The sequence below is a fragment of the Meleagris gallopavo genome, chromosome 2 (genome assembly GCF_905368555.1).
Source record: "Meleagris gallopavo chromosome 2, MGAL_WU_HG_1.1, whole genome shotgun sequence".
In the NCBI taxonomy this organism is placed as follows: domain Eukaryota; kingdom Metazoa; phylum Chordata; class Aves; order Galliformes; family Phasianidae; genus Meleagris; species Meleagris gallopavo.
This window is the reverse complement of record NC_139405.1, coordinates 19167868-19195682: the sequence shown is the minus strand read 5'-3', so window position 1 is coordinate 19195682 and position 27815 is coordinate 19167868. Positions and strand designations below refer to the sequence as shown.

General features: G+C 33.9%; 1 protein-coding gene across 3 annotated transcripts in view; it reads right to left on the bottom strand.

Moving 5' to 3' along the window:
* The window catches only part of GPATCH2 (G-patch domain containing 2), a 104421-nt gene that overhangs the window by 38379 nt on the left and 38227 nt on the right, over positions 1–27815 (bottom strand). For all 3 annotated transcript variants that reach the window (XM_010706699.4, XM_085219217.1, XM_085219216.1), the window contains exon 6: positions 653–717. In XM_010706699.4, coding sequence (XP_010705001.2) covers positions 653–717 — 65 coding nt within the window. The remainder of the gene's footprint in view (positions 1–652; positions 718–27815) is intronic.

Here is a 27815-nt window from a genome sequence, read left to right as displayed (position 1 = left end):
TCAACTTTCAAACGTATGATTTGAAAATTATAGAAAAGTTACCTTATTGTTGTAATCACTCAAAAGAAATTAAGAAAGAATACAACTAATGTTGTCAGCTGGACAGAACAGCAGTTCACATTAATTGCACACTGGAGTAGCTTAATAAGCTGAATGACATTCTTTATTTGTGTGTGTCCAAACAATTAACGTATTTTCATAAAAATCATGATAATCTTTTTTTTTCACCTGACACACAATGTTTAAGATTCAAGAAAGTGATGCTTTTTTATTTTCAATTATTCAAATGAGGCATTTCTGAAATTGTTTACTTTTGAAAAAAAACACAGCATGTCTTTTTAAATGTAACATCCTGTTACATTTGATATCTATCCTATTTTAGAACACTAAAGAGTGTTGCTTTTTAGAAGAGCATACACTTAGTAGGTTAATAAAAACACATTTACAAAGTATTGAACTGTGTGTTTCATTACGAAACATAAAATGAATTACAAAGGATTATAAATGTTACTATTAAATAAATAACATCATGTAGCTGAGCTGAGGTTCCTTTATCGCATTTGTACAGTTGCAAAACATGGCTTTAGGGAAGAGATACTACTGTAACACAAACAAAAGTAAAAATATTTCTAAGTCCAGTACTGATACTCACTCATGGTGAAGAGAATCCTGGGACAAGTGAATTGTCTTTCTGCTACCACCTGGTCCTGGAGTTATCTGTGGTAGAAAAGTGGGGAAAAAAACATTTTCTTTGAATTATCGAGCAGAATATGAGCACAGAGACTGTTTATTAAGGAAGCATATTGCATGTACTGAATGCTGTATCTAGCGTACTGTCTCAATTTTGAAAATGCAATTAGCAATATCTGCATTTTTAAATTAAAAACTGAGTGCAGAAAGGTACTGTATAGGGTTTACTAAAATCCTTTGGGCCTAATTCTGATTGGATGTGAGATATTTATAGATATCTGAGGCCCACATTACTTTTTGAAAGTCTGTGAAGTGCTTACTCTGAAAAACTGAAAGATGGTTTGAAAATCACATTCAGCATTAAAAAAAAATAAAAATCTACTCAGTCTTTGAAACCCTGACACACAAATCTTGAAACTCAAGTTGATGCAAGAAAAAAAGCAAAGAAAATGATTTTTACCATACTATCTTGTATAGTTTTTGTCTAGCCCTTCACATGCACTGAAATAAAAATGACTTAATAGACTTAAATTAAGAGTAATCATAAGAATTCATGACAGCACACGTAGAATTTTCCTGTAATGTGCAGATGATAATATTCTGGTATTATTCAAATATGCAATCAGCTTTATTTTTATAATCTCCTTAATAGAACTAATTTGTCTGCACGTGTAGACAGGCAAAAGAAGAATAAGGGACCACCCAATGAAACTGATGCTTGGAAAAAACAAAGCAGAAGGCAAACAATCCTGCTGGAGGGAATGCAGGAACTGACTTTTAGTTCATTAGAGTTAGCTCTGCAGTCAGAAGTGGGAAAGAAGTCAGACATTGTCAGTTTTGAAAGGAGGCAACAAAATTCACCAATAATATGGTTATGTGGCTCAGACTTGCCAAAAGAAAATAAGCACAGGGTTCACAAATAAAAACAGCCTACGATTTATTTAAATAACAACGTGTTTAACTTTTAAAGAAAAACATCTCATCTTATGATAGAGAAAAAACATGGAGCTCCAAAATCTAGAAAACTTTGAAAGAACACTTATGAAGCAATTTGAAAGCCCGAAGATTTAAGTACTTGACACTACTCTGTTTCTTTGACCTTAAAAGTAACAAGGGGCCTAAAAAAAGGGACCCCTGAAATTTGCCACTCTTCTGGCTGGTGGTGCTAGCTTCGCATGCATTAAAATCCCCAGAGAAATGAGGGTGACTACGTAATTTTAGTATCTCAAGGATTCTCTTCAGCACAGAACACACATGGAGAACAGCACACCTAGTCCTTTACTGGCTTTTGCAGTTTACTGTTTTACTAGAGTTACTGAGGCTGTACATAACCACATGACAGCAGTAAATCAGTGACCAAAGTTCAGACAACTTTTACACTGTTATTCATCTATTAATTGAGAGCAAGAAACACCAGTTCACAAAGACAGACCTAAAAATACAATCAAATACTTAAATATATAATTTCTAAATGTTAAGGTTAATAACTAAGCTGTTACTTTAACAAAATAGGTAAACATGTTGCTTGGCTCTCAAGAGTTACATCCTGCATTAATCTCAAAATGAAGTTTTCATGCTATTCCAGTGGGTACCCCAGGAATATAGTAATCCATTTTCTACACTATGGCTATAAGAAAAGCCGACTGTGCCTATGTCATGCTTTGTTAGAGGTTCATGATCACATTATCTCATGGTGGACCTGACACTTTTATTCAGTTTACAGTATGTTCTGTGTACAGGCAACTTATTTCCTTTGCCAGGGCTGCTGACAACCTTTTCCACACTATATTAATCTTGTTTATAGACTTTATCTTGGTACAAATATCAGAAAACTGAACTTTTTATCTCAGGGAGAAAATAAACAACATGTTGACAGAAGCAAAAGCTATTTTCTGGACTAAAATTGGTTGTTTACCTACAGCCGTACTTATGGAAACAAGTTTAAGTTTCCAGCTTACTCAAAATACATAATCTGGAATTTAATAAGCATTGAAAATCCAAGAAAAAGCACTTGACGGATTTTCAGTTTTAAAATAAATAAAAGACAAATACATTTTTCCATTAATTTATATGAGAATATGAACTACATGAACAGATACAACCAGAGTACACCACTCAGGTTTTTCTTACATAACCTAGAAAGCTTCAATTTTACTGAGCAGACACACAATATTCAAAAAATTAAAATTATAATGCGTAATTACAGATCTTTATATAAAACTGAATGGTTATGACTATAATATTCATAATTGGTAATGCAAAGAAATTTATCTTTGCAAAACTGCCATCTAGGGCAAAAAGAAGCTATGGCTTATCTTAATCTGCTAAATCACTATTAGCAAAATCAATTGCAATGTTTATGCACAGGGAAACAACAGTCACTCAATTGTTCAGATTCTTTATTCATGTAGAAAAATTGCATGGTTTTCTAGAGTTGGTTTAGAAGTCCTAGTGCACAAGAAAGGAGCTGAATTAAGTACTAAGGTTCCACTGATAAACGAAAAATAAACAAAACTGAAGGTTTACTTTTTTCTTTAATTTAAACCAGCTCGTGGTATGAGACACCTATAAGCTTCAGGACCGCATAAACACCATATAGTCAATTTTATACAGTGGGAAAAGAAAAATTAAGTATGACAACAAAACATTGCCAAAATTTTTTGAAAAAAACATCTAGAATTCAACTAATTATATTTAAATTAAAACAAACTTCCCTTAATAGAAAAAGCTACCACTAAAATGTTGAGGTTCATATTGTGTATGAAAAAATCTTTATTGCATTTTAGCTATCTATAGATAAAACGTATTCTAGGGCAAAGTCAGCTTCACTAAACCAACAGGATTTTGACTTCAGTAGTGCAAGGACTTGATCCTTAATAGTTACAAATGATCTAAAATGCTGAAACAATGTGTTTTATGTAAAACTGTTATCAGTAAGTGAAGTTACCTGTATGGTGATACAGACAGAAGAGCAGAGCACAGCGATTAGGATAGTAGCCCCGAAATCTAAATTGTGGTAGTTTCTCCTTACTTCATGAGAGTAATGTAATATAGTGACAGTAAAAATTGTACCAACAAAAGATATTAAAAAAATGCATTTGCTTTAAGACTGCTTGAAGTACACTACTAAAGATGATTTTTATTCTCAATATGATAAGACTTATTAGAGGAAACAAAAAAGTCAATATTAAACACACGCAAGCAGAACTACTCATAAGCAGAACTACTCATAAGCAGAACCCTTTTCAGCTACAAGTCATGTTACAACAGCTCATGGCAGGTTAAGCTTACTCGGAGCGAATTAGAAAACTCAAGCACACAACAAAACCCTATTTTCAAATCACCGTCCAGCTTCAGGAGCAAGCTATGAGTGGCCTCTACTGGCTGACCAAAAGCTACATAAGTCACTAAGCTTTTGCTATCAGTTACAGCCACGGTATCAAGTGTGTGAAGAAATGCTAGCAGAATTCGCTCATCAGCGCCAGGTAATTGACCTACATTTACCTAAACAACTAAAAATAAAAGGCAAGTCATGCATAGATAGGCAGCAGGAAAAAAAAAAAAATACATTCGGTCTTGGCGCTCTTACGATTTTTCAAATTAAGTACTGTAAATATAGGCATGCAAAAGTTTGTTTTCCCAACACTGATAATGGAATTCAGCAGAATATACTGTCTGCTATAAAGCTGAAAATAAACACAAAAATGAAGTCGTTTATAATTTATTTTCCTTATATAAAAGATGATTAACTACTCCAATTATGATATCACTAATTTGATTTAGATGTGCAATTAGAAATCAGGTTATACCATCTGAGATGACATGAAAGCAGAGACTACAAAATTCCTCCTTTCCAAAATATGCAATAGATTTGGCCTTTTCCTTATTTATAAACTTAAAATACAACATAAAAAGCAAACAAACAAAACCCCAACAACCTGAGAAGTAAGAAAGTGCATCTACTCTCACACAGCATTATCACAAAATATCATCAGCAATGTAAAAATTATACTACAATTAAGAAAAAATATTGAACTTTTTCTGGTTGCTGTTTTGACCAAAAACAAAATAACAATTTTGGCCAACACAACAGCAAAGAGTAAAGGCAGTCAAAATCAATGGTAAAAAACATTCACTACGCTATCATTCAATATCAGTATTCCAATGAAAAACTAGTATGTAATTTGATTTGAAATACAAACACACACAAAAAAAATAGCATCTCGATAAGGAAGTCAGTTTTTTCCTTCATCTTTCTTCTCAGCAGGAATATGTACTTGATTTGCCATCTTTCCCCATTTTCACTGCACCCAGCCTTGAGGGACTATTGTCAAACATAAGTCACTATTCATGCCAAAAGGTGACTGTCTTTATAAGCAACAGCACTGTGCTCACATGTGGCATCGTATATTTCCAGCTCTCGTTCTGAATTGTACCCCATTTCAGAATTCTACCTCATTTCAGAATTCAGTCCTATTATCTTGACTGCTCAAAACGGTTCACAGGGATATCTGGCTGACATATGAGATAACCCTCCATCTCACCAGACACCACTGGGATATGACATGCTGACCTACAGTAAGCCCTAATGATTAGCCTGAAACACAAACCATACAAATGGAACTTCTAGCTAAATAATTTGTTTTAAGGTCTTTTCATTTTACTTGTTCATTAAAACTCAATTCTGTCATCAGTTCCATTAATCTACACAGCAATGAATATATTTAGACATGCTAATGTTAGATTTCAGATATTATCAAAAAGTAGATTAAAATATTCTGACTAGTATACAAATTGCAAGTAACGTCATCTCTGTTTCAGAAGAGAAACAGATTTTAGTGAAATTTATTACAACTAAATGAAAAACAAATGGCCTACCACTGAAACTGAACAGAAAGCATCACTGCCTATAGCCCACAGTGTTATCTTACAGTAAATAATTCAGTCTCTTTCTTCCTTTTGTATAGTTTCTACATCACTGTACTTCCAATAGCTGAGAAAGTGGTTAAGACTAGCAGTCACAGAGGTAGATCAAACTGAACTGCAGGGATAACACACCTTCATCTTTCTGCTGCAGAAGAGTTTCCTATTTTAGTACCTCAGTTCTGCATAGTCTGAAAGTCTTGATCCAGTCAAGCTTCATTCGCACAATTACTATTATTTTTTTTTAATGTGGTGTTCAATGAGTTATATTACAGATTACAAAAGCCTAACAAACCAATCAATTTTCAGGACAACAAACTAATAGGAAAATTGGGTAGTAAAGAATGTTGATTGCAGCATACTTAAGAAGTTCCTACACGAAGAAAAAAATCCGGGTATCGGAAAATTATGATTTATATTTTGGTAAGACTGGAATAAAATAACATTCAAAATGTATACAGATTGCTAAACAACAACAGTTATGAAATTTACACATTTGAACACTCACCTTTTAGATTATGTAGTAATGGAAGAATGAGTGCCCACAAACTAATTTCTATTTCAGGTGAAGGTTGCTCCCACAAGTAATAAAACTGTGAGGAAAAGGTTTTAGAAGAGCCTCAGACACAAACTTGGCTAGTTTCATTGTTGACTTCTGTACGTGGATGACAGGGCTTTCTCGAGCTTGCCTGTCTGTATCTAACTGTTCTACCCTGCAAGCTTGTATGATTGGCCAGTTTTATAAATTTCTCTGTATTAGCCATTTTCTCTGCTGTCTGAACTTGTAACACATAAATATAACTGTTGTCTCCAATGCTAGATAACAGGAGAAGCAAGCGGGAAGCTCAGAAATCAACATTTCATTGGGCACTTTTAAGATCAAGCTCAATTCAGGCTTAAAATATCTTTTCTATATTTCCCCCTAAGCAAAATGATGTAGAAATAAAATAAATTTAAAATATATCACAATAAACGTACATTTTGTTAGTAAGATACTCTCAGGCTTTTCCTTCGTCTTGTCTTCAAATATCAAATGTAAATAATTCATGAGTTCCATTACAGAAGAAATGGAAACAAGTAGGTTCTAATAGGGATGTGTGAGAAACCAGAAGTGGGAATTCTACTCATACATTTTAAAAGAGATGGTCAAGCATGTTAGAGTTAATAGTGGTCCCACATCAGGATATCAACACTAAGATAAAGTAGTGTTGCACTTCAACATTTTGAACATAATGCAGATACCAAAGGTGTATTGCATCAAAAGCTCGTGAATATATTATGTTAAGTCATCAACCACTAACTTAGATTTAAAGAATAAACTGTACTTATCTGACTGTCAAATCTCTCTTTTTCGGTATGAATCTTTCAAGGTTCTCTCCGTATGACATTAAACCCTACATAATGGAAAACTGCAGTAGACTCTTATAAGATCTAATAGACCTTTATCTTGGGGGGTTGAACTCCATCTCTAGAGCTCCCTTCCAACCCCTACAATTCTGTGATTCTGAGATATTAATTTAAACCTGTAATACAAGAAAGCTAATTCATAAAAATGGCAAAACCTGTCTTCTAGAAATAGAATGTTGCTTGTGCCTGCTACCCATTAATCTAGCAAGATGACGTATCACTGCTGTTTTGTTTGGCTTTTCCGATTATTAAAATGAATATAAAAGTCTCATGGTTTTCATGGCACACAATATGTATCTGCTTGGTAGTTCCAAAGTATTTTGTCAGAACAATGGATGTTTGATATTCTCTGCTTTGTTTGAGGCTCAAAGACATCCTAGTGGTTGTGTAAATAACACAACTTGCTCAATACAGTGCTTGTCCTTCAAGTTGGTTGTGGTATGATTCTAGGCACAGCTACCAAGTGAGTTATTAAATTTGCATTTCATTTGCTGCCAATTCCCATCTGTGGTATTTGCTTACTAAAGTTTCAGCAGTAGCACTGCTGTACATATACCTCCTGACAAGTTTAAATTGTATAGGTGTCAGATACTAGAAACAGGTTTAAAAAGATGTTACAAAAAAGAATTTAAGACTATACTGACATGAACCTATGTTATATGCAAACAAGACAAGGATATGCATGTATTATGTGTAGTAATAAGCACAGTGGATAAAACTGCAGAGATGACTAAGGGGGTACTGAATATATATGTAGAAACCACAGTGTAAAACTAGTCAGAAATGAGGATAAAAGATGGTCAAAACGAACAGCGAGACTCATTTTTTTGAAATAAAGTATTGGCAACACTTGCATTGATTTAGATTTTTTTTTTTTTTTTAAATAGTCTGAGGTTTTAATTAAGTCAATTCACTCAAAATTAAACTTTGGATTTTATTATCCTTTTTTTGTTAAATATATTCTTAAATTAAATAATAAAATATCCCAGCCTGGCAACCAGTTTTGAAACTTTTCTTCGGGAAATAACTTGTACACATCAATAACATCTAGTGGCAACCCAGGGTATTCAACCAACTCAAAACAAAATACATTTTGAACTTATTTTTGTATTTTAAAATTCTAACTCTAGTGAGATTTATTAGAAGAGATGCTGTTGGCAAGATTTAAATGTTCAATAAAAAAGGTGACATAAGTGCCATCAAACATTTGGGAACATTTTTAAGTTCTTCCTGCATCTAAGTATCTTAAGGAAGGTAATCAATTGAACAGAAAACTTGCACATAATTCCGGGAAGCTGGCACAACATTTCATATTCAAAAAGAATGATTCAGCTTACTATTAAAACAGAGGTCATCTGCCCAATCATAAAATAGTACTAATTGCACCAATCAAGATAGCTCCAATAAGCATGATTTGAGTCCTAATCTTTACAAAAGTCTTCAACTCTGAATGAACTAAGTGATGCAGACCCACTTGCCCTACACCAGTTTTCCCTAGCTTATCCCGATCTTTGACTAAACTAGGTTTAGAGGAGGAAAAAACTGTAGGGGTGGAAGAGTTAGCTCTCATCCAAGGTGAAAGCGTACTAGTTACAAAAATTCCCACATGAAACTACTTATAGCCAGATTTTATAGTTACAATACTTAAGCTTAAAGTTTCTGAAGTTACTTTCTACAATGTTCTATGATCCACTGTGATCCTTGAATCCTGATGAAAGATTCCTCATTCCTATTGTGGGACTTTTCCACACTACCTGAATTCTTTGAATTGACTCAGTTCATCTTTAGGTAAGATATTAGTTTATCACATTTCTAGTGGAAGGCAACATAAGCAAACAACATTTGGTGCTATGGATTAATTCAAGAATAAAATAGAACTATATTTTGAATATGCAATATCAAATATTACAGGCTCTTTTCAATAGTGCAAATAAGTTACACTTGACAAAACTCTCCCTTCTAGCATTGCACAAGAAAAGGAACAGTACTACAAAGATATTGCTCTGCATGTTACTTTCAGCTCTCTAAAATCTGATTTTTCTTACCCTTTATTTTTTAAAGGAAATAGGCTTTCAATTGGTCTGAATATGCACATTAGATGAGCTACATTTAATTGATAAAACTACAATCCCTGAATTAGCTGAGAAGCCAGTTCCAAAATGTACACTCAAATATTTATGGTTCTAGGACAACAAACTTCAAATAGGTTTGAAAGAGGAAATGTTAAGATCCAGAGTATCACATCTTCCATAATGCTAGACTGTAATATTTGTATTTAGAAGCTAATTATCTCATAGTGTAAAAAAGCTCAATGGTTTGCATTTTCAAAATAGTTCTATATATTTAAACTATAAATATCCTTCAGCTCTTCAGCAAGAATAGACTGCTAGCTTTTTGAAAAGGGCAGCTGCTACATTGTTCCCTTGGTGCAACACAATGGCAGGTCAAACTTTTGTTCCTCTTGTCCTACAAACAATTTTCAAGCCCACGCTCAATAAATAAATTTGGTCTCAGCACTCCCAATCAGGGCTGCACAATCCCCTCAGTAGCAGACCTATGATAAATGGACTTATTTTCCCAAATCAAACACTTGAATTTAAATTCAGATGAGTTAATGCAAAGGTCAACATTGTAATCAGTTCTTTTGATCTTTATAGAATTTCTGGAGTAATACATAATAAATCTGAAACAAGGCAATTTGCAGCTCTGTATGTGTGGCTGGTAATAAAAATCTTAACGATTAGAGCCTTTATGTACTTAGGGAACGTTTTATAGTAGTAGCTGTAGTGAGAGCCTCAATGCATGGGGAATGATGGCAATAGATAACACTGAAAGACATGATTGCTTGATTGTTTATATAGTTTATACAGTATGTATAGATTATGTATTATAAATTAAAGTGCAATGTTTCTGAAGAGTCTCAATGTTTTTTATAATATTCAACTTATGATTTGTACCCTCTAAAATATAATCTTGTTAAAAACTTCTGAATTTAAAAAAGATCTCACATACTGAGAATTTTATTAGTTCACATGCTAGTATGTTAGTTCAGCAAATTCTAAAGAAGGCAAGAAATGACAATGTTTTAGATCAGTGTGTGTGTTTATCTTATAGCCTTTCTAAAATAGGAAGATTCCTTTTACTGAAAGCATGTACTTAGAAATACAGTACACATCTCCTATGAACGCAAAGCTGATTGTTAGATAAAAGGTACCCCAACTGAAAACTGGAATGTACAATCCTAGAAGCACACTAAACATCAGGTGTATCATACGAGGTAAGATAATTTTAAGATGAAGAAGACAAAAGTTGGAAAATACTTTTTTAAAACAAACCCTTGATTTTACAGTTATCATGCCTATCATCTGGTAACTAACCATTTGGTCTATAAATAAAAATATCTTCCTTTTCCAATAATCACACAGGAAACAAGACATTTAAGAATTGGTATCAGAGAGAACACCTTCCACAAACATTCAATTATGCAATGGAGAGAATAAAGGCTATAATTTAGAGACAGCAAAAAGAATACTTTTCTAGGAAAACTAAACCTAAGCAACTGTCAGCAACAACTGCACAGGAGGGACCAAGAGTACATCCATGGAAACTGCAAACCAAGATCCCATCACCAGGGCATATCAGTTAGCCAGCATCTATTCAATTAAGTTGAAAGACAAAAATTGATCACTTGTTTAAGTTTCCTTACTCAAAAGTCTCCTATTTTCATGGAACATACAAACTTCTCTTTGGTAAAACTGTTCTTTTTCTCACTCCTAGTGCACTTTGTGTGTTAATTATACAAGCTAGGTAAACACAGCATCAGAGATGAGTGCTTGCAAAAAGTAAGTAATGCATATCACTTAGTTTTGGTGCAGGACACCATCTCTTTCATAATAAACAGAATACTTGACTGTGATCCACTTGGCATGCCTGGCAAAATGTCTGAAGTCTTGTCAGCCAAGATAGCGTTACTGTTTTAAGACGAATGCACATACTGCATCATATAAGGGTGATGAAGTGCAAGTAAGCCCTAAGAATTCTCCTAAGAATGTGAGTTAACTGCATGACAGGCCCATTACAAGTTACCATTAGTTAAAAATCAATGCGTCACCTAGTGTACACATAATGCAATAAAATCATGGCTGATGATCTTCAGAAATAATTGCATATGGGTAAAATCTTATTTCAATAGACATTCTTTGTAGCATTCCACAGGAGTTTGTAAGGATAGCAAAAATGACAAAGAGCAAAACTGGGAAAGAAGTCACAGCACATACTGCGCAATGTAACAGTTGATATTGGGGCAAGTATGCACAAATCAGTTTTCACAGCTTTGTCATTTGAGTAGAAAAAGACTGATGTGTTTTGATGATTATGGATTAAAACTCTCATCGGCCCTTCTCATAAGATACGAGTTTTCTAAAATACTGGTCAAGGGGATAGAGTGAGATCCAGTCTTTTGCTCTTGTTTCTTGTAAAAAAAAACAACAAACAAGCAAACACCAAAGATGCACGATACAAAACAGCTCAAATTCTCATGAACAAAACACATTCCAGGAACGCAGTAACAGTGAGGATGGGCCACTAGTTTCTCACATCTTAACTCACTAATACAGTATAGTGTTGGCTTCGTATGAAGAGGGAAAGCTTAGCATAGAAGGTTTCAAACACAAGAAGTTACTATTAGAGGAAAGTACATACCTTGCCATCTCTGATTACTGGAGTTAAAAGCTTATGATTGCCAAAAAAAAAAAAAAAAAAAAAAAAAAAAAGTAGGTTTTGATTAAATTGGTTAAAAATACCAAACAACTCTATCTTACGATAAAGATAAAGACCATGGACTAATGGATTGAAATGCTTAGGGAGGCACCAAAGACAGATTTTTCCAGCTTTCTAGAAAATTGAAGAAAGACAGATGTAGCATTTTTAAATTGGAAGGTGGGTGACAAAAAGAAGTATGTAATAAAGACTGAACACCACATCACTACATTGAAAGAACTACTTTTAGAGGTACTTGAACAAACAATAGACAGCGATATCAAACCACAGTCCATGTACCTCACGTATTGTGCTACATGACTGAGAACAATAACACACAAAATTCTCCAGAGGTGTAAATCTTAAACCACAGTTTTAACTCAGGTAAGTGGCTGCTACTTGATTTTTGGCTAGAAAAACAAATTTAGAAGAATTATAAGAGAAGGCGAAATGTGGAAAAAAAAAAAAAGGGGGGGGTAGAAAGAGAAGGCAGTGGAAGGATCATATGCTAAAGATATTGAGCTAAGAATGCAATTTTTTTTAACCACATTCCAAAAGGATATGAACAGGCAAAATGATTTTGCCGAGATTAAACAGGAAACTGTAACTGAAAATACAGAGAGATGGGAGCCTGAGCAAAAGATTGAAACTGTGTAGAAAGACCATAAATGAAAGGCTGTTTCTTAACAAGACAGCCAAATAAAACAATTTACAAAGAAAGTTAAGTCAAATCTGATACAACTGACTGATATGACTAACACTAGGAGCATAGTTCCCAATGACTGAGTACTATATATGTTAAAAAATATAAAAGTTGGCCCATTTGGAGTATTACTGGGTGAGGTGGAGATGAAAATTAGTTATGAGCAATTTGCTGTTACAAAAAAAAGGTCTTATTTGTGCTTTGCAATAATGATTAAAAAGAAATATCGTGTAGCATATTCAATTCTTTCTATTGTTTCATCTTCTACTATATTCCTATCCTGTTTTCAGCAACACCATCATGAATATTTCTCAGCTGTTTGCTCAGAACAGAATTTCTGTTCAAACAGAGACCAAGACAATACTATACTATTATTTTAATAATAAATATTTACTTTGAACAAGACTGATTACAGAATGCTAGCTACAAACTTGCTTTCAGCTGGCACATTAAAGCCCCCCCCTCCAATATGCAACTAATTTAGTAATTAAACATTTTGGTAGTATAATTAGTGCAAATACATATAGCTTGCTAAGTAAGAAATATAATAATTTGAATGTGCAATTACACAACTATCATGTACAATTTCCAAAAATTTAACTTGACATGACAGAAGACTATTTTAAGAGATTCCACAATCTTTCACAACTTATCTTGAGGACTATATCCAAATAACTAGATCATACAGCATGTTTAAATGATGGAATGTTTTTCCTCCACAATACAATTGCTTTCAAACGTAAACAGCACAGACAATAGAGTAGCCAAATAATTGAAAATATCAGTAACATTAAACAAGGTATGTAAAGATTTTGACCTTTTTTGTGGGAAAAAAAAAATAAAAATCTTCGTTTTCTGGGTACTTCCTGATGTACAGATATTCATATTATAAAGGTATGTATGCTTACCATATTAAAGAAAAAATAGGTTGAAATGCAATACATAAGTACAAAATGGGTGTAATGAGGCATCATAACCATAACCATTTTTTATAACTGCTTCTAAATATAAGCACTAGTGAGCAAAACAAGAAAAAAAAAAACAAAAACAAGAATTAAAACATTCTTGCATTGGTTTCACATTTTGAAACTGTGAGCTGTTTTATTTCACAATATAAATATCAAGCAGAAAAGAGTTATAAAAAATGGAAACGGTTGTTGCATATAGAAGTTAGAGATTGTTCGGAATTGTACTGGTTGTACTGAATTACAACATATCTTGTACTGCTGAGAAAAGACTAAAAAGACTCCTGTCAGAAACTGTATACACCATAATTTTTGTTAAACAACATGTTTGTTCGAATAGAATTGTGAATTTACATACATTTGTATGCTAATTGTTTACATACTAAAAGAGCTGTTGTGTAAAAGCAACTAAACAAATTAGAGAGGTATGGTGTTGTAGAAGAGAAAAATATTTAAATAGGTGACAAACACCCTAGTGTAACAGCTGATTGCGAGGCTGTGATCTGACTGTGAGACTATTTGACACTTTACACAAAGGTTTTAAAAAAATATACCACTGCCAATCCCATCATGTTACAGAGATAACTGTATCACAAACCAAGTGCATTCAGTGATCCTCTGATCCAATAAGCAATACGTCCTACAGTTTAGATTACAGATTCCAAATTAACCATGAGGATCTCACTGGAATTGTAGATGCTCATCTACAACAGGCAACGTGTCCTGATTCTCTCAGGATGCTCTTTAAAGCAGGACCAGTTAACTAGTTTATCAGCAGTTTGAGCCCTTTCGAGAATTAGTCTTACTGGCATGACTGGCAGAGATCTTCAAGTGAAGCAGAGGGGATTTTTACTCTTAAACAAAATGCCCACTATGGCCATTGTTTCCAAGGACACTATCCTTTTAGACACACTTCACGTGAGAAGGCTCAGAAATTTGAATTGTGTTTCAGGAAAGGAACCTGTCTACAACCCCGCTCCAAATGTCCAAGTTTTGCAAGCAAGATTGGGTTTCAGACATGACTTTACATTTGCCAATTTCCCTTCATTCTGTGCTTGATTTTTTAACCTGCCGTGGGGAAATGCCTGATGATCTACATATACACTGAATATAACACTAGGGAAATAAACAACAAAATCTTCTAATTTTTATTTTACTCTAACAATCAGAAATCAACAAGATATTTATTGAAGCGTAGTCTGTAGGTGCTTATGTCTTTTGAGACTTGCTTATCCTTTTAGTAGTAAATGAGTAAGATATTAGTCAATAGAAAAAAATACAGCCATCTTCTGGAAAAACTGACAGTAAAAATTCCTTTATCTTCTATATATAGAGTAATTAACATCTGCTGGTATAGGAAATGAAGACATCAAAGAGAAAAATATATAAATCCAGTTACGACGAGAATCATCTTTCTTCAATAACAAATAAATAACGTGCATCAGTTCAGTTGGACGCAGATTTTAAGAAGGTATATGGTGAAAGATTTTTATAACCATTTTGCTTTAAAAGATGTTGGTAATTAATGTTGTCTACTGTCATATACTCATGACTTCAGCTGCCAGTTACTGCTACAAAATACTTAATATCACTTACATACCGTTTCTCACATCTGTTGTTGCAAGGAAGAAAAACAAAAGCCCTTCTACTTTTGTATTGCTCACTCTAATGAGAATTTAGAGCTTTGCAGCTTGTTAAGTGGTTTCGTGATGAACTGGTATTTATTTAGCATAGTTTTTTAAAAATATCAAGTTTAATTTGCATGTAGAATGCACAAAAAATATCTTACTATTGCTAAGAAAAACCAACATGGAACAACCCCAGCTCTCTGCTAAACACAGCAATGAATTCAGATTACACAAAACTAAATTGCACTCTAAAATACCTGCTTTGGGAGTTTGTGTATAAGGATAGCATCTACATCCAACAGAGGATTTCAGCTGGACAATGATAAAAAGTCCATATGTTACAGTGCCACCATAAATTATGTTAGAACGTATGGTCAGGCCACAGAGGGGCTCCAAAAATAGGTTAGAAACAGCTCTCTGACTGAAAACAAATTGCCTAAATTCCAATATGAGAAAACAGTGTTCTTGACATATATTTTCATGTGGCTACTGCTGTTTTAAGATAAGCCTATTGAGATGGAATACAATGTGCCAGTACTTTAAATTTGGAAGTTGTTATTCCATCAAGACTCTAAAATGCAGAGAAATCATATGTGTCTGATGCCTCTAGGCTTAAAGATTTATCATGAAATAAGGAAAAAAAAAAATGAATGATTGTATGCCAGTTTGCCTGGACATTAGCTGTTGAACCTGCTGATATGGAAGGACTGAAATCTCAGAAGACTTCTCTTTTAATCATCATACACATTAAAACATTTGTTCAACAACTATTGTCAGACAGCTAAGGCATGTATATGATGTAACACTTTTGAAATACAAACAAAAGAACATACAAACCAGAATATTATTCTCCCATTGTAGTTAATACTCTAAAAATTAAAAGAACACCTGACTGTGCATATCTGTAATGCATCAATTCACAACTTTGAATCTTTTAAAGCTGGGATTAAGCCATGTAAGAACCTACCATGAATGTAAAACAAGACAGCTTTACAGAAGAAACTGCTGTTAAGCCGCCTGCAATCCAGATACTATAAAATTCTAGCCTCTAATAAAATCACCTTCACTTTAAAATGATGACATCTGACAGGATTCTTCTTTCATGCCACTAAGTTTTTTAAAACACAAGAACAAAACAAATTTAAAGAGAGCAATTATATTGACTTCATAAATTAATATTCAATAAACTCAATTGTGTTCTGTTGAAGAACTGGTACACCTAAGGGGGAAGGAGGGGGAAATCAATCTGGGATTCACTGATTAACATGTTATGTTGATTAATCCTATGATCTTATTGAAAAGTCTAAAGATCAAATGAATATTAGATAAGCTGCCATGTTAAACTAAATAGTATTCACTTTTCAAATTTTTATTTCTAGTGTACAGCAATTATTTGAATAATCTTTCATGCTTGTCTGATTGATACACTTGAAAGTTATACATACATTGTAAACCCAGAAGAGTTGTATTTAGCAGAAAAAAGCACTGAGTTAAGATGCATTAAGGCAATTAGGATTAATAGTAATTACAAGAAACTTGCTGGGGGCTAGCAACTCTACTATTTCCACAGCAGCAGTTATGTCTTCAAATTTTTGCCAATTTCTGTTGTGTTTAGATACTTCCAGGTAATTTAAAGCATGCTACAGGGAAAACACAAGGATTCCTTGTATTTCAGAATCTTTTTCCATTACCACCTTAATGTTTTCAGTAACTTGCCACTGATCTGTCTAACTTGATTTCCCGTCTCAAAGAAATAAAAAGCTCCATTAATGTAAAGGTTCCTTCATAGGATCATCTTTGGCTAAGGTAAAACAGAAGCTTGAAGTAAATGAAAAGTTTAGTTATTTTAATTGCCATTGCTGTGCCAAACAGCACAAAGCCATATTGTCCCACAGCATGAAGTGATCAGATATCTGCCCGAAATGATGGACAGCTCTGGTCCAGTGAACAGGCAAAAAAATCCCATTTACTCTCAGCCAGATGGGACCTACTGGACGCTTCAGCGCAAACAACTCATCCTTCTTCAGACCTTCTTGTCCGACTCTTGAGCTAGCTCCAGCTGATAATGATGGATATCAAGGCTACAGTAAAGTGGGTGACAACAGCAGCCTTGTTATAACTGCCAGTCTTTCAGTGTTGTCATTATTACACGCTGAAGATTTATTTGATTTTATTGTTGTGCGCTGGATCTAGCCATTTACAATTCATCATTTTCTACAGAAGGTTCAAGATAGTGGCCATAGCTATAATTGCCACCTCCACCTGCTTCTGGAAATTATGAGGTCGCTTGCTAGGGCAGCCCAACATCCATAGAGCTCAGCAAGGCCTGAGGGGCATTCACAGAAAATACCGCTGATGCTACTCTTCGACAATTGGAACCGTTATCTTGGACATTTCAGAGTGCCAGGCTTCACCTATAGTTATGGTATATACGTGCTTCAGAATGGCTCTGAAGTTCTAATTCTTTAGCAGCATAACACAATTTTATACCTGCTTCACAATCCAGTGTGTTGGTGTTAGAACTCTCCTCTACTTGTAAAATAAATAAATAAATAAATAAATATTTTATGTAACTATGAGGAAGTACAACGGCAGCGAACTTTTCAGACAAGCTTTCTTAAGACTACAAAATAAGATGATGCACAATGTGAAAAGTTTAAATAAATCAAAAAATAATTAAGGAAAATATTTCACTCAAAGAATCATGTATTTTTATGATGAGTTTCTTACTACACAATTACTTTAAAAACTGAATTGGGTACTCAGTACTTCAGTTTTTGCCAGTATTGGTACATACTGAAGTGTATGAATGTTAATTTCCTTGCAAAAAAGCAAATGCTGTCTTGACAGAATACTGGAAAATCAAATCTTCCATTCCTGGAACTTAACAAAACACGTTCTGTTTCTAGCGTAATACTTAACTCTCACTTCACTTTTTTTCATTTTTAGAACAATTAACGTTATCTAAAGCAAAAGTCTTGTGAAGTATAGATTTACCTTCTACTAGTCATCATAAGGTAGATCTGAAAGTAATGCCAACATAATAACATACGAAGTATTACTTTTGGAGTAGCCCTTGTATTATTCAGACAACTTGCTGATTTCTCTATTGCCCACAGTATTCTACAAACACTAAAACACAATATATGGGAACTGTGAAGGAACAGAACTGAAACTCTGTTCAGGCAAGCTAGGTCAGTGAGGAGGGTTAACTAGAACCCCACAGAACGCAGTAGAGATGCTTTTACCTAAAAGTTATTCCAAAGATGCAATTTTAGAAAAATAAAAACAAATCTGCTCTGGATCATGGTTATGCATGCTGGTTAAGTCCCTTCACAAAGCTCTTAAGTTTTCTCCTAGTTCCTGTATCTTCTGTATATAGACAGAAACATCATATAAGGAATGGTGTTATTAAAAAAAAAAAAAATAAAGTAGCTTAGGCTTTAAGTCAGTCATTAAATAGGTATTTTCCAACAGTCTCATACAGAAGTGCAAACATACATGAAATGATTAAATTATTCAGAACTCAACATGACCTAACATTATTAAAATATCACTGATGGATTTGCACATTTCACTTTCAAGTAACTCCTTTCATTCAGGAAAAGTTCTGTAATTTTTTTCTTTTTCCTGACGTCACACAAGCAAGTGACATACAGAATTCTCCTGGAGTATTTATTTATTTGTTTGTTAAAGTAGTATCGTTTAATTTTCAACTACAGAACTATCTAATACAGCAAAAATGCCTTATGGTCTCAGTCACTCAGTCATGGCATTTCTAATAAAGGTGAGCATCTAAGAAAGACACTACAAGACACAAAAAGTCTGAAAAAGGCTGTTAGTATAAAGAAGATACTGAAGTATTTCAGGTATTTCACATCAAAGCAAAGCTTCAGTAAGACGACTTAATTTAGATAGTTTCACATCTGCATTTCACTTGTTTGAAAGTGTAATTAAGGGCAGAACTTTATCATAACCAATCGAGACAAAATTCTACATATGTATTAATTTTAAGAATAAGCTACAAGAAAATCCCTACTTATTAGTAAGTTAAGTGTTTGGAAAGCATCTGAGTCCTTTAAAACAAAGATAATCATTACAAAGGTAACAAAAGTTCAAGTTTCCGCTTAAGAGAAAGTTGTATCTGCAAGGAGACAAAGTAGTCAAGGAACTTAGAACATTAAATCATTTCAAAACGTATTTTCTGGCAAATAAATTGTATATATTTTATGAATAGTTTTCTCAATTAAAGCAAGATTATTAAGAGTATCTAATAAAACTGTCTCCTGCACCTCAGGATTAGTGCCAGGGTTTCAAAATGAGATTTCTTTATCTCCCGACATGCTTTTAAGGCTTCTCTTATGTGTTGCTTCTGTAGCTCACAGCTTTGGGGCACGAATAAGTAAATTCTGACTGCTACATTCCAGAACTAAAATTTAAAACAAACAAACAAACAAACAAAAAAATCAGTTTTGTGATTACACCTGGATTTAAAACAAAACAAAACTTAAGGATTTTTAAGTGACTGTACTGGGAAAGAAGAGACTGAAGAGGCCAAGAAAAAGCATCACACTAAATGGTTGACATCTAAGAAGCTGTTTGGTAAAAATATGGAATGGTGTTTTATATAAAGCATTAAAAGCAGCATTCTTGCACCCAACACTTTCACTGTCTTCAAGCATGCTAGTGCCTTACACATTCTCTGCTCTTGTGCCTCCACACCAGTTACATGTACCACTGTGTGTAACACTACAGCTCAAGAGACATGACTTATTGATCTTTGCATTTCTTAAACTAGAGAAAAGTTTCTTGACCTCCTTCCAAGTGATTTTTTCTATTGAAGTGAAAACTAGAAAGGATAATACCAAGAAGAATGCCAACAAAAAAGTTAAAGAAAACTTCATATACTTTGGACTACAAAGGGTCTTTTAATTCATGACAATCAAAAGACATGAAGTAAACTGACTAATACATGTCTTTATATACTCCAAGTAAAGGGATGGAAAGAAAATGGATGTCAAGAATCTTTGAGGAAGAATTAATTAATACCGAAAAACATAAATAAAATAGAGACAGAAGTGCAACGTTACAGATTACTAAAACAGCTTTAAAAAGTTTTTTTTAATGCCTTAATCTGACGTGATAAAAATCATCACTTAAAAATGATAACATTATTTGCAAATTGAGCAAGAGGACCTGATGATAGCCATATATAATCAGTTGTCACCTTGCAGCTCAATTAGCCCTCATGTAAAAATGAGGCATGTAAGGAGAAATGAGGTTTTGACATTATCTCTGCCAGCAAGATAATTACACAGCCTTCATTTAACAGTAGGGCAACACTACTGTAGCAACAAATTAACTCAGCTCCATTTGCAATTCATGGTGTGTTTTCTCATTTAATACCATTTGTCTTACCCCAAGTGAATGTTTCCATTAGTTTTCTCCATCACAGCAAAATACTCTTCAACTTCATACATTACATCACCAACTACTTTAGTTCCAGTAACTTTCAGAAAGCTGTATAAATTTGATTAAGTGATTCCCCCTCCTTCTTCCCTAGTTTTAACTAAAGCATTCCTTTTTTGGTTTACAGCCAAATAATAATACGGCCGGTACTTCTGGTTTTGATTTAATGAGCTAAGAACTGATTCCATTCTACGTTCATTTCATTTATTTAGTTGACATCAAAAGCCTCTACATCCTTCACTTTAAGAAAAATATATGAATACACTTATATCAGTTATGAGTCGAAACAAAGCTTCACTAATGTTAGGAAATGACACAATACACACCGCTCAATGGAAACATTATTAAATAGAACAAATTTGTGCATAGTGATGATATGCGAAGGTTTTATGAAAAAGCAGATATAACAACCTGGATTTACATTTAGGAAAGATGCATATAAGTTCTTAAAGAAACAAAACAAAACAAAAAGACACTAAATAAGAGACCCTGGGCAAGGACTGCCTCCTCTCAAAACTGGATGCACGCTAGGTTAAAAGCCCCAGTATTATCTTAAAGCTTGCCTTTCTCACAGCAATAACATTTGAATAAAGCTCTGAAGAGACCCTTAGTGCATGCACTAAACATTCACATACAAAGCTTCAGAATATCCTTATTGGCAGCAATTAGCTAGCTCAACTTTAGTTTTTCATTTTTGAAGAATAACAAAGAGTCACATCCTGGTGGCTTTATTGCAGTTAAGCAGAAATTACCATAAATGATTGAAAATTACTGTTTTGTGACCTAGGAAACGCTTGTATTCTATTATATACAGTTTTTTATATATCGTAACTGCTAGTCATCTTCACAATGCACACAATTGCTAAACCCTTTTCTAAAGCTATCAATAGTTTGAAGCCTCCTAAGTCTTTAAATTCCCTCTCTTCTTCACTGGAATTCTAATTGCACTTGAACTAGAGAACGCACAATGATTCTACCCTGTTATTTAGCAGTTACAGATGAAATGACTTATCTGTTATCAAAAACTGATTTCTCAGCATCTTCATTCTATTCTTCATAGCCACCTGTTTATTGTAACAACACTTTAAAATGCGCAAAACTCAAAGATGATTCACAATTTTTTGATCTTCTGAAAAATTATTTCTACAAAATACTACAACTTTTCCTACAAATTCCTATACAGAAGTATGACAACTACTATTGTGCTGACAAAAACATAAAAGAGGTAGTAGAGGATCATCCATCACAGTGACAATCCATCATAAAAATAATCCACTCAGAACACGTAGGCCTGAAAACTTAAAGTTACCACTGTAGCTAGTATGAACTGAGGCAGGTTGACTGGCCAGTTTTATTAAATGCAATTCCCTCTTTGCCTATTTATGAAATACATAGCTATTACTCTCTGCACAAATAAACAAATTTTGAAAAGAAGATACATGCTGTAAAAGATTAGCCATTTTTTGCACCAGTTGTAGGTCTCTTATCAATCTCATCATATTGAAAGCTTATCCAACAGATGTCCTCCTCTTACCCTCCAGTGGTTCTTTGTGTGCTCAAGATTAACACACTATCACAATGTTTTTATTCTGTATTAACCAGCACAAGATATTTGGAGGAGTCTTTGTTGCCATAAAATAAGGAAAGTTGCATTAATGGCATTCAAATTGTGTTCGCTTGCAAGGAACAAGAACAAAATACTATGCCAGCATTTTGTGTAAGGTATTCCATGCAAAAGCTAATTAAAGAGTTTGAAAAACAGCATTATAGATACTCTTTTGAAACTTTACTTCATTTAAAATCAACTACCAACGATGTGCTGAATGTCACCTTTTTGTAGTGAGAGTGAACAACCTCTCTGATAATAATCTAAACCACTTAAAAGAAATGGTTACGTTTTTGAAGCATTTAACAAACATGAACTCTGTGCTTGTCAAAGGAAAAGCAACAACTATTTTCCAAATTAATTAAACAGAATAACAGATAGAACTGACACACAGATGATTTATCCAACTAAAGTTCACAAGATATATTTAGCCTATAATAAAAGAAAGGGTGTCACTTTTTGTTACACGATTCCAAGGTGACTGCTTATATTTTGAACTGCTAGGCTAATTCTAGCCTGAGCACAAATCTGTCTTTTATTTCATAATTAATTCTCAGTGTCAAAACCAGTAGATGTCTTTTTTTATATCAACCTCCTCTGTCTGCTAATTATACCACCAGAAAAATTAGGCTTGGAAACAGAATAACATTGTGACAGTATGAAAGCAGAGAAAACTTTCTGAATTCAAGCTGAGGCAAGCAAATAAGTGAACTCCTTAACTCACCCAATAAGAGACTTTCAGGTTTTTGTGTTGCTGTTTGTTTTGTTTTTTTTTTTCTTAAACACAGATAACTGGTAGCATAGTATATAAAACAAGTGTTACCATTTTAAACTAGCAAATGTTCTATTTTGCACTATTATCCAAAATTTTTCTTTCTATATACTACATGGGAACTCTACCAATAGAAACGGCTGTTAGGAGTAGAATGGTGACAAAAGACAGGAAAGGAAATTGATGAAACATACAGCTAACATTACTGTTCTGCATTATTCTTTACAAGTCCCACTGTCTACATAAGCACTTAAGTTAAAAGCCAAAGCTCCAAAAGTAAACTCTGACTTAAACCTATGAAAATACTCTTACAGAATACAGAACTCTTATCACTCATTCTCCCTGAACTTTCTTCTTTGTAGATCTCCTTGGACAAATGTTAGATTTCCTATTGTGCTCAATATACTGGAGCCGGGGTCTGCTTGATTGGAATAGGAAACTACTTTCAGCAATGCATTCCATCTAAACAGTTTCAGCTAATTTCAAATGGAGAACCTCAAACTACTAGAGCATCTGCCAGCTCCTCACACGCTTAGCTCTGCACTCTGAAAAAAACAGAAGGCAGCTGAGATCCTGCAGCACACAACAGGCTCTCAAGAGTGTTTATCTTCTATGATCCATTTGTGAGCTGAACGCCTTTCCTGAAAATGATGTCTCAAATTCAGTTTAGTCCTAAACAACAACAAAATCTAACTAAAAAATCCGTATCTCCAACTGAAAGGACTATAAAACCTGTTCCTATTTTCAAAATCTTTTAACAATCCTACAGAACTATGACTAGCAGTAATACTAATGTCTCAGGCTTCCTCCTCCTCAGTTATACTCAACTGAAGCAAAGGTTCAAGTTTCAGATTCACAGATTACAGGGATTACTGTGCACCAACAGCACAAAATCTAATTCAAGCTTTTTGTCACATTTTTCATATCTTGCACACACTTTTTTTCCTGTTTTGTTTTATGTCATCTTCCTCTCCCTTGGCACAGCGAAGTTTCTGCATTTTTTTTTTAAATTATTATTATTATTTTTTAAAAATTCTTCCAGCATTAGCAGTTCTTTGATTTCTCCCAGTCTCTTGTGCACAGAACATTCTGCATGAACTCATCTGCACAGCTTCCACCCTTCCTCCATTTAATTCCCTTTGGAAGATCCTCATCTGCAGTGCTGCCCATGGGAAAACCATCTGATTTATACTGACAAGTTAATTAAAAAAATAATAATCAGCTTATTCTTATTTACCAGTCAACAGTCAAATACCCCACTACGCTACTCCCCTCCATCTTCTTTACACATCTTCTTTTCACCTCCTTGTGGCAAGGACAGAGATTTTTACATCTGAAGTACCTACTACTTTGTGAGAACAACAGAAAGCAAGTACAAGCATGTAAAACATTAGTCTGCTACTAACGAAAATCCCAAACTGTAATCGTGTTAGAAGTAATGGATGAACTCCTATCAATTAAAGCAGAAATACACAGTATGAATTTTTACCTCAAGCAGGTTTTGTTGTTTTTTAAATGCAAATAACATTTTGGTAAGCACATTTAAGATATTTGGTAGAATCACTTTGAGACCTACCCATATTTTAAACTGGAAATTAAAGACCCACCTTGGGATGGCTTAACCCAAGAAACCCAACAGAAAAGATATCTTCCCTTCCAAAAATCAGATTTTCTATTCTGAGGGGTTTGTTTTCCCCTTCTCCTTTCTCCTTTAGAAGTATTACTCACACTGAAACGTTAAGACAATGAGCTAACACATTAGACAGAACTGTCACCAATCGCTCACTTCACTATAACTGGTCAACAGCTTTACATAGTGAAGGTTTTAGATAGATGATAAAAAGAGAGAACTAGGATAAGGCAGTAAGCTAGCTGTAGACTCTGTCTGGTTAACATTCTTTGCTGATTTAACAGTGGTAATTCCCAAGATAGGCATTGCTTCTGATATAGGACTACCAAAGCACTTGAATTTAAATGTTTCCCTGTAAAATTTAAGCACCTGGTCAAGAGCATAAATCAAGAAGCTGCATGCATCCTTTTAATGTTGATACTATTAAGTTAGCCAAAAGACTAAGTGAGATGAAGTCTCTGCCAAAACTGGTTCTTAACCACTCAATTAAATCTGACACATTTTAAGAAACAAAAATGCTTAATCACTTGTTCCAGGCTTTTTTTTTTTTTTTGACAATGTGTGTATATACAGTTTACTCTGTTCTTACTCAAGTCAATAACAGAACTTCTGCAAATGCTACTTCAAGTCCAGTAAAGGCAACAGCAGACACACTTTCCATTCCCACAGTGGATATATGTTGGTGCCAAAAATAAGTACAAAGCTTCAAGTAATGGAAAAGACAAAGTGTATGGGAATGAAAAAGAATGAAAAATTAGCCCACCAAACCCAGGATATTTTTAAAGTTCCATGAGAATTGGTTTCATTTCTCAATTCTAAGTTATATAAACAAAACCTGAAGGCAAAATCCCACCAAAAAACACAGCCTGTCCTAAATGACTCACTACTGTTGAAAGGGACTTCCCTACTTTCCCCCCACTTTCCATCTTGCTGTCAACTTCATTTTCCTATCACAGAAATCTAACCTAGAGAGAAAAGTCTGATTTTCCTCCTTTCCCCCCATTCTGCTAAACTGACATAACTCAGAAATGGGCCTTTTGACCCAGAACTGTTGCAAGAGGAAGAACCAACACAGTATGGAAAAGGTATGAGAAGGGTGTAAAAACTACAATTGAGTTTAAAAAAGGAAAAAATCTTGAAAGAAAGAAATAAGATTTTTCCTTGTGGTTGCAGGAAACCACTGTATAAACTCAGCCACAAGAAATCTTCCACATCCATGTTTTTCTTAAAAGACATGATTTTCTTAAACATTAGAAACCCAAAAATGCCTTCTTCAATTTCCATTAACTGAAAGACTGAAATAACTGAAAATCATAACAAATAAGCAATATTTTTATTTCTTCAAGCTTCTGACATAATTCAGATAATGCATTACATCTGGAAATAAACTTACTGAATTTGTACTTGGACAACATTCAGTAAACAATTCACATGCAGAACCATCTCCCTTTGCATCAAATGGATTGTGTTATAATGGAATGAGTGTGATACTTGAAAGAATTGCTTACAATTGCACATACAAGAAAAAAAGATAGCTAAGTCTAAATTAAGATGTTGGCTATGAAGTTTCCAATAGGACCTTGACATGACTGTTGACCTACTCATGACATGATCACACCAGTAAGGATTTGGAATTCTATTAGTATTACCAGAGGAAAAAAGTCAAGGAGTCATCAGGAAAACAAATCTATATCTGCTACTCCATCAGCCAATTACTGTTGTTAAAGTGGAATTAGATGGGTATTGACAATGCAAAGGGGATAAGGATTAAGCAGATGACTGAGTATACAGCTAGCATTGCTGTACTTTTTTTTTTTTTTTAACTAAAAAAGCCTGAAAGATACTCAGATAAGAAATATTTTCATACAGAATTTAGTTTTTTAACTCTATAATGTCCTGAAAGTAGCAGTTATATCTATCTATATAGTATATACATTATTGTTCAAGACAATCACAAAACCAGGTGAAAACCTAGAGTATTGGAATACACTAAGGCAAGAGCATATGACATGAGATTAAACTGAGAACTCACTTCAACCTCAATTATCTGTATGCCACAAAGTAATAAGCTAACTTAGGTTGGAGGTATTTTTCTCAGTTCTTGAGAAATTTAAATAAACAAAACCTTAAAAAATACTCAGTTAAATGTAGCAATCCCCACAAAGTCAGCAGACTCTAGACATTTAGGATTTAACTGATATTTCTACATCTTTTTAAATATTGAAGACTATGTTGAAAAAGGGCAGAGTTGGAATTCTTACCCATCATTTATTGTGACATAGTTATTATCAAACCACAACCAGGCATTATCTGAAACTATTATCATAATTCCTTAACTCCTTGTTAAGCACTAACTAAATCTGTGAGAGTTATGTCACTATGGAACAACTATACAAAAAAATCTTAGCAAACAATTTTCTCTTATGGTCTAGATTTACTGATACACAACTTCCTCTAGTATAAGGGACAAAATCAACATAATAATAAAGCTAATCATGAAGTTGTGATGAAGTATATATGTTTTGTCTGTATTACCTAACAAAGATGCCAATACTACTGACAAACATGGCAAAACCAGGAGACTGACTATTACTTTTCCCTTTATATGCTTCAGCTGACTATAACTAGCTAAGAGCTAATTCTTATTCTGTGCTACCAGGAAGCATGTTTGTTTCCTCCTTGACCCATCATTCCTGAAACTCAAGGGACTCAACCTTCTTGAAAATTTGCCAAGAATCTTCTTTATCAGTACCTTAGGGAAATTTAACCTTATACACTAATAAAACAGGAAAACACAATACTTTTAGAATACTCAGACAAAAGTTGAAGTAAGAATCAGAGGTCACTACAGCCACTGATCTAGACACAACACAAAGAATTCGTTACAGCTTCTGTAATTTAAAAAAAAAACAAACAACAAACAACCCTTTATTATAATGAACTGAAATATAAATAACTGTCAAAATAATTAAGGGTGAAAGAAGACAGTGTTTACAAGATGTAACTAAACTTTACTGTTTCTGAAGAATTTATACTAGTTATCTCTTATTCATGATTCATTTTGGATAGAAATACTGTTAACTGGAAAGAGAACAAGCAACTCCACCTAGCTCCTTTTGGCTTTACATACGACATTTAACTGACTTTGAGGACTAACAAAAGAACAAACACCGATCAAATGTTGAAGCATTTATAAGGTCATTCCCACATGGGTTTCTCTCATGCTAATAACTGAGTTTATGCCACAGCCTTTCATCTGGGGAA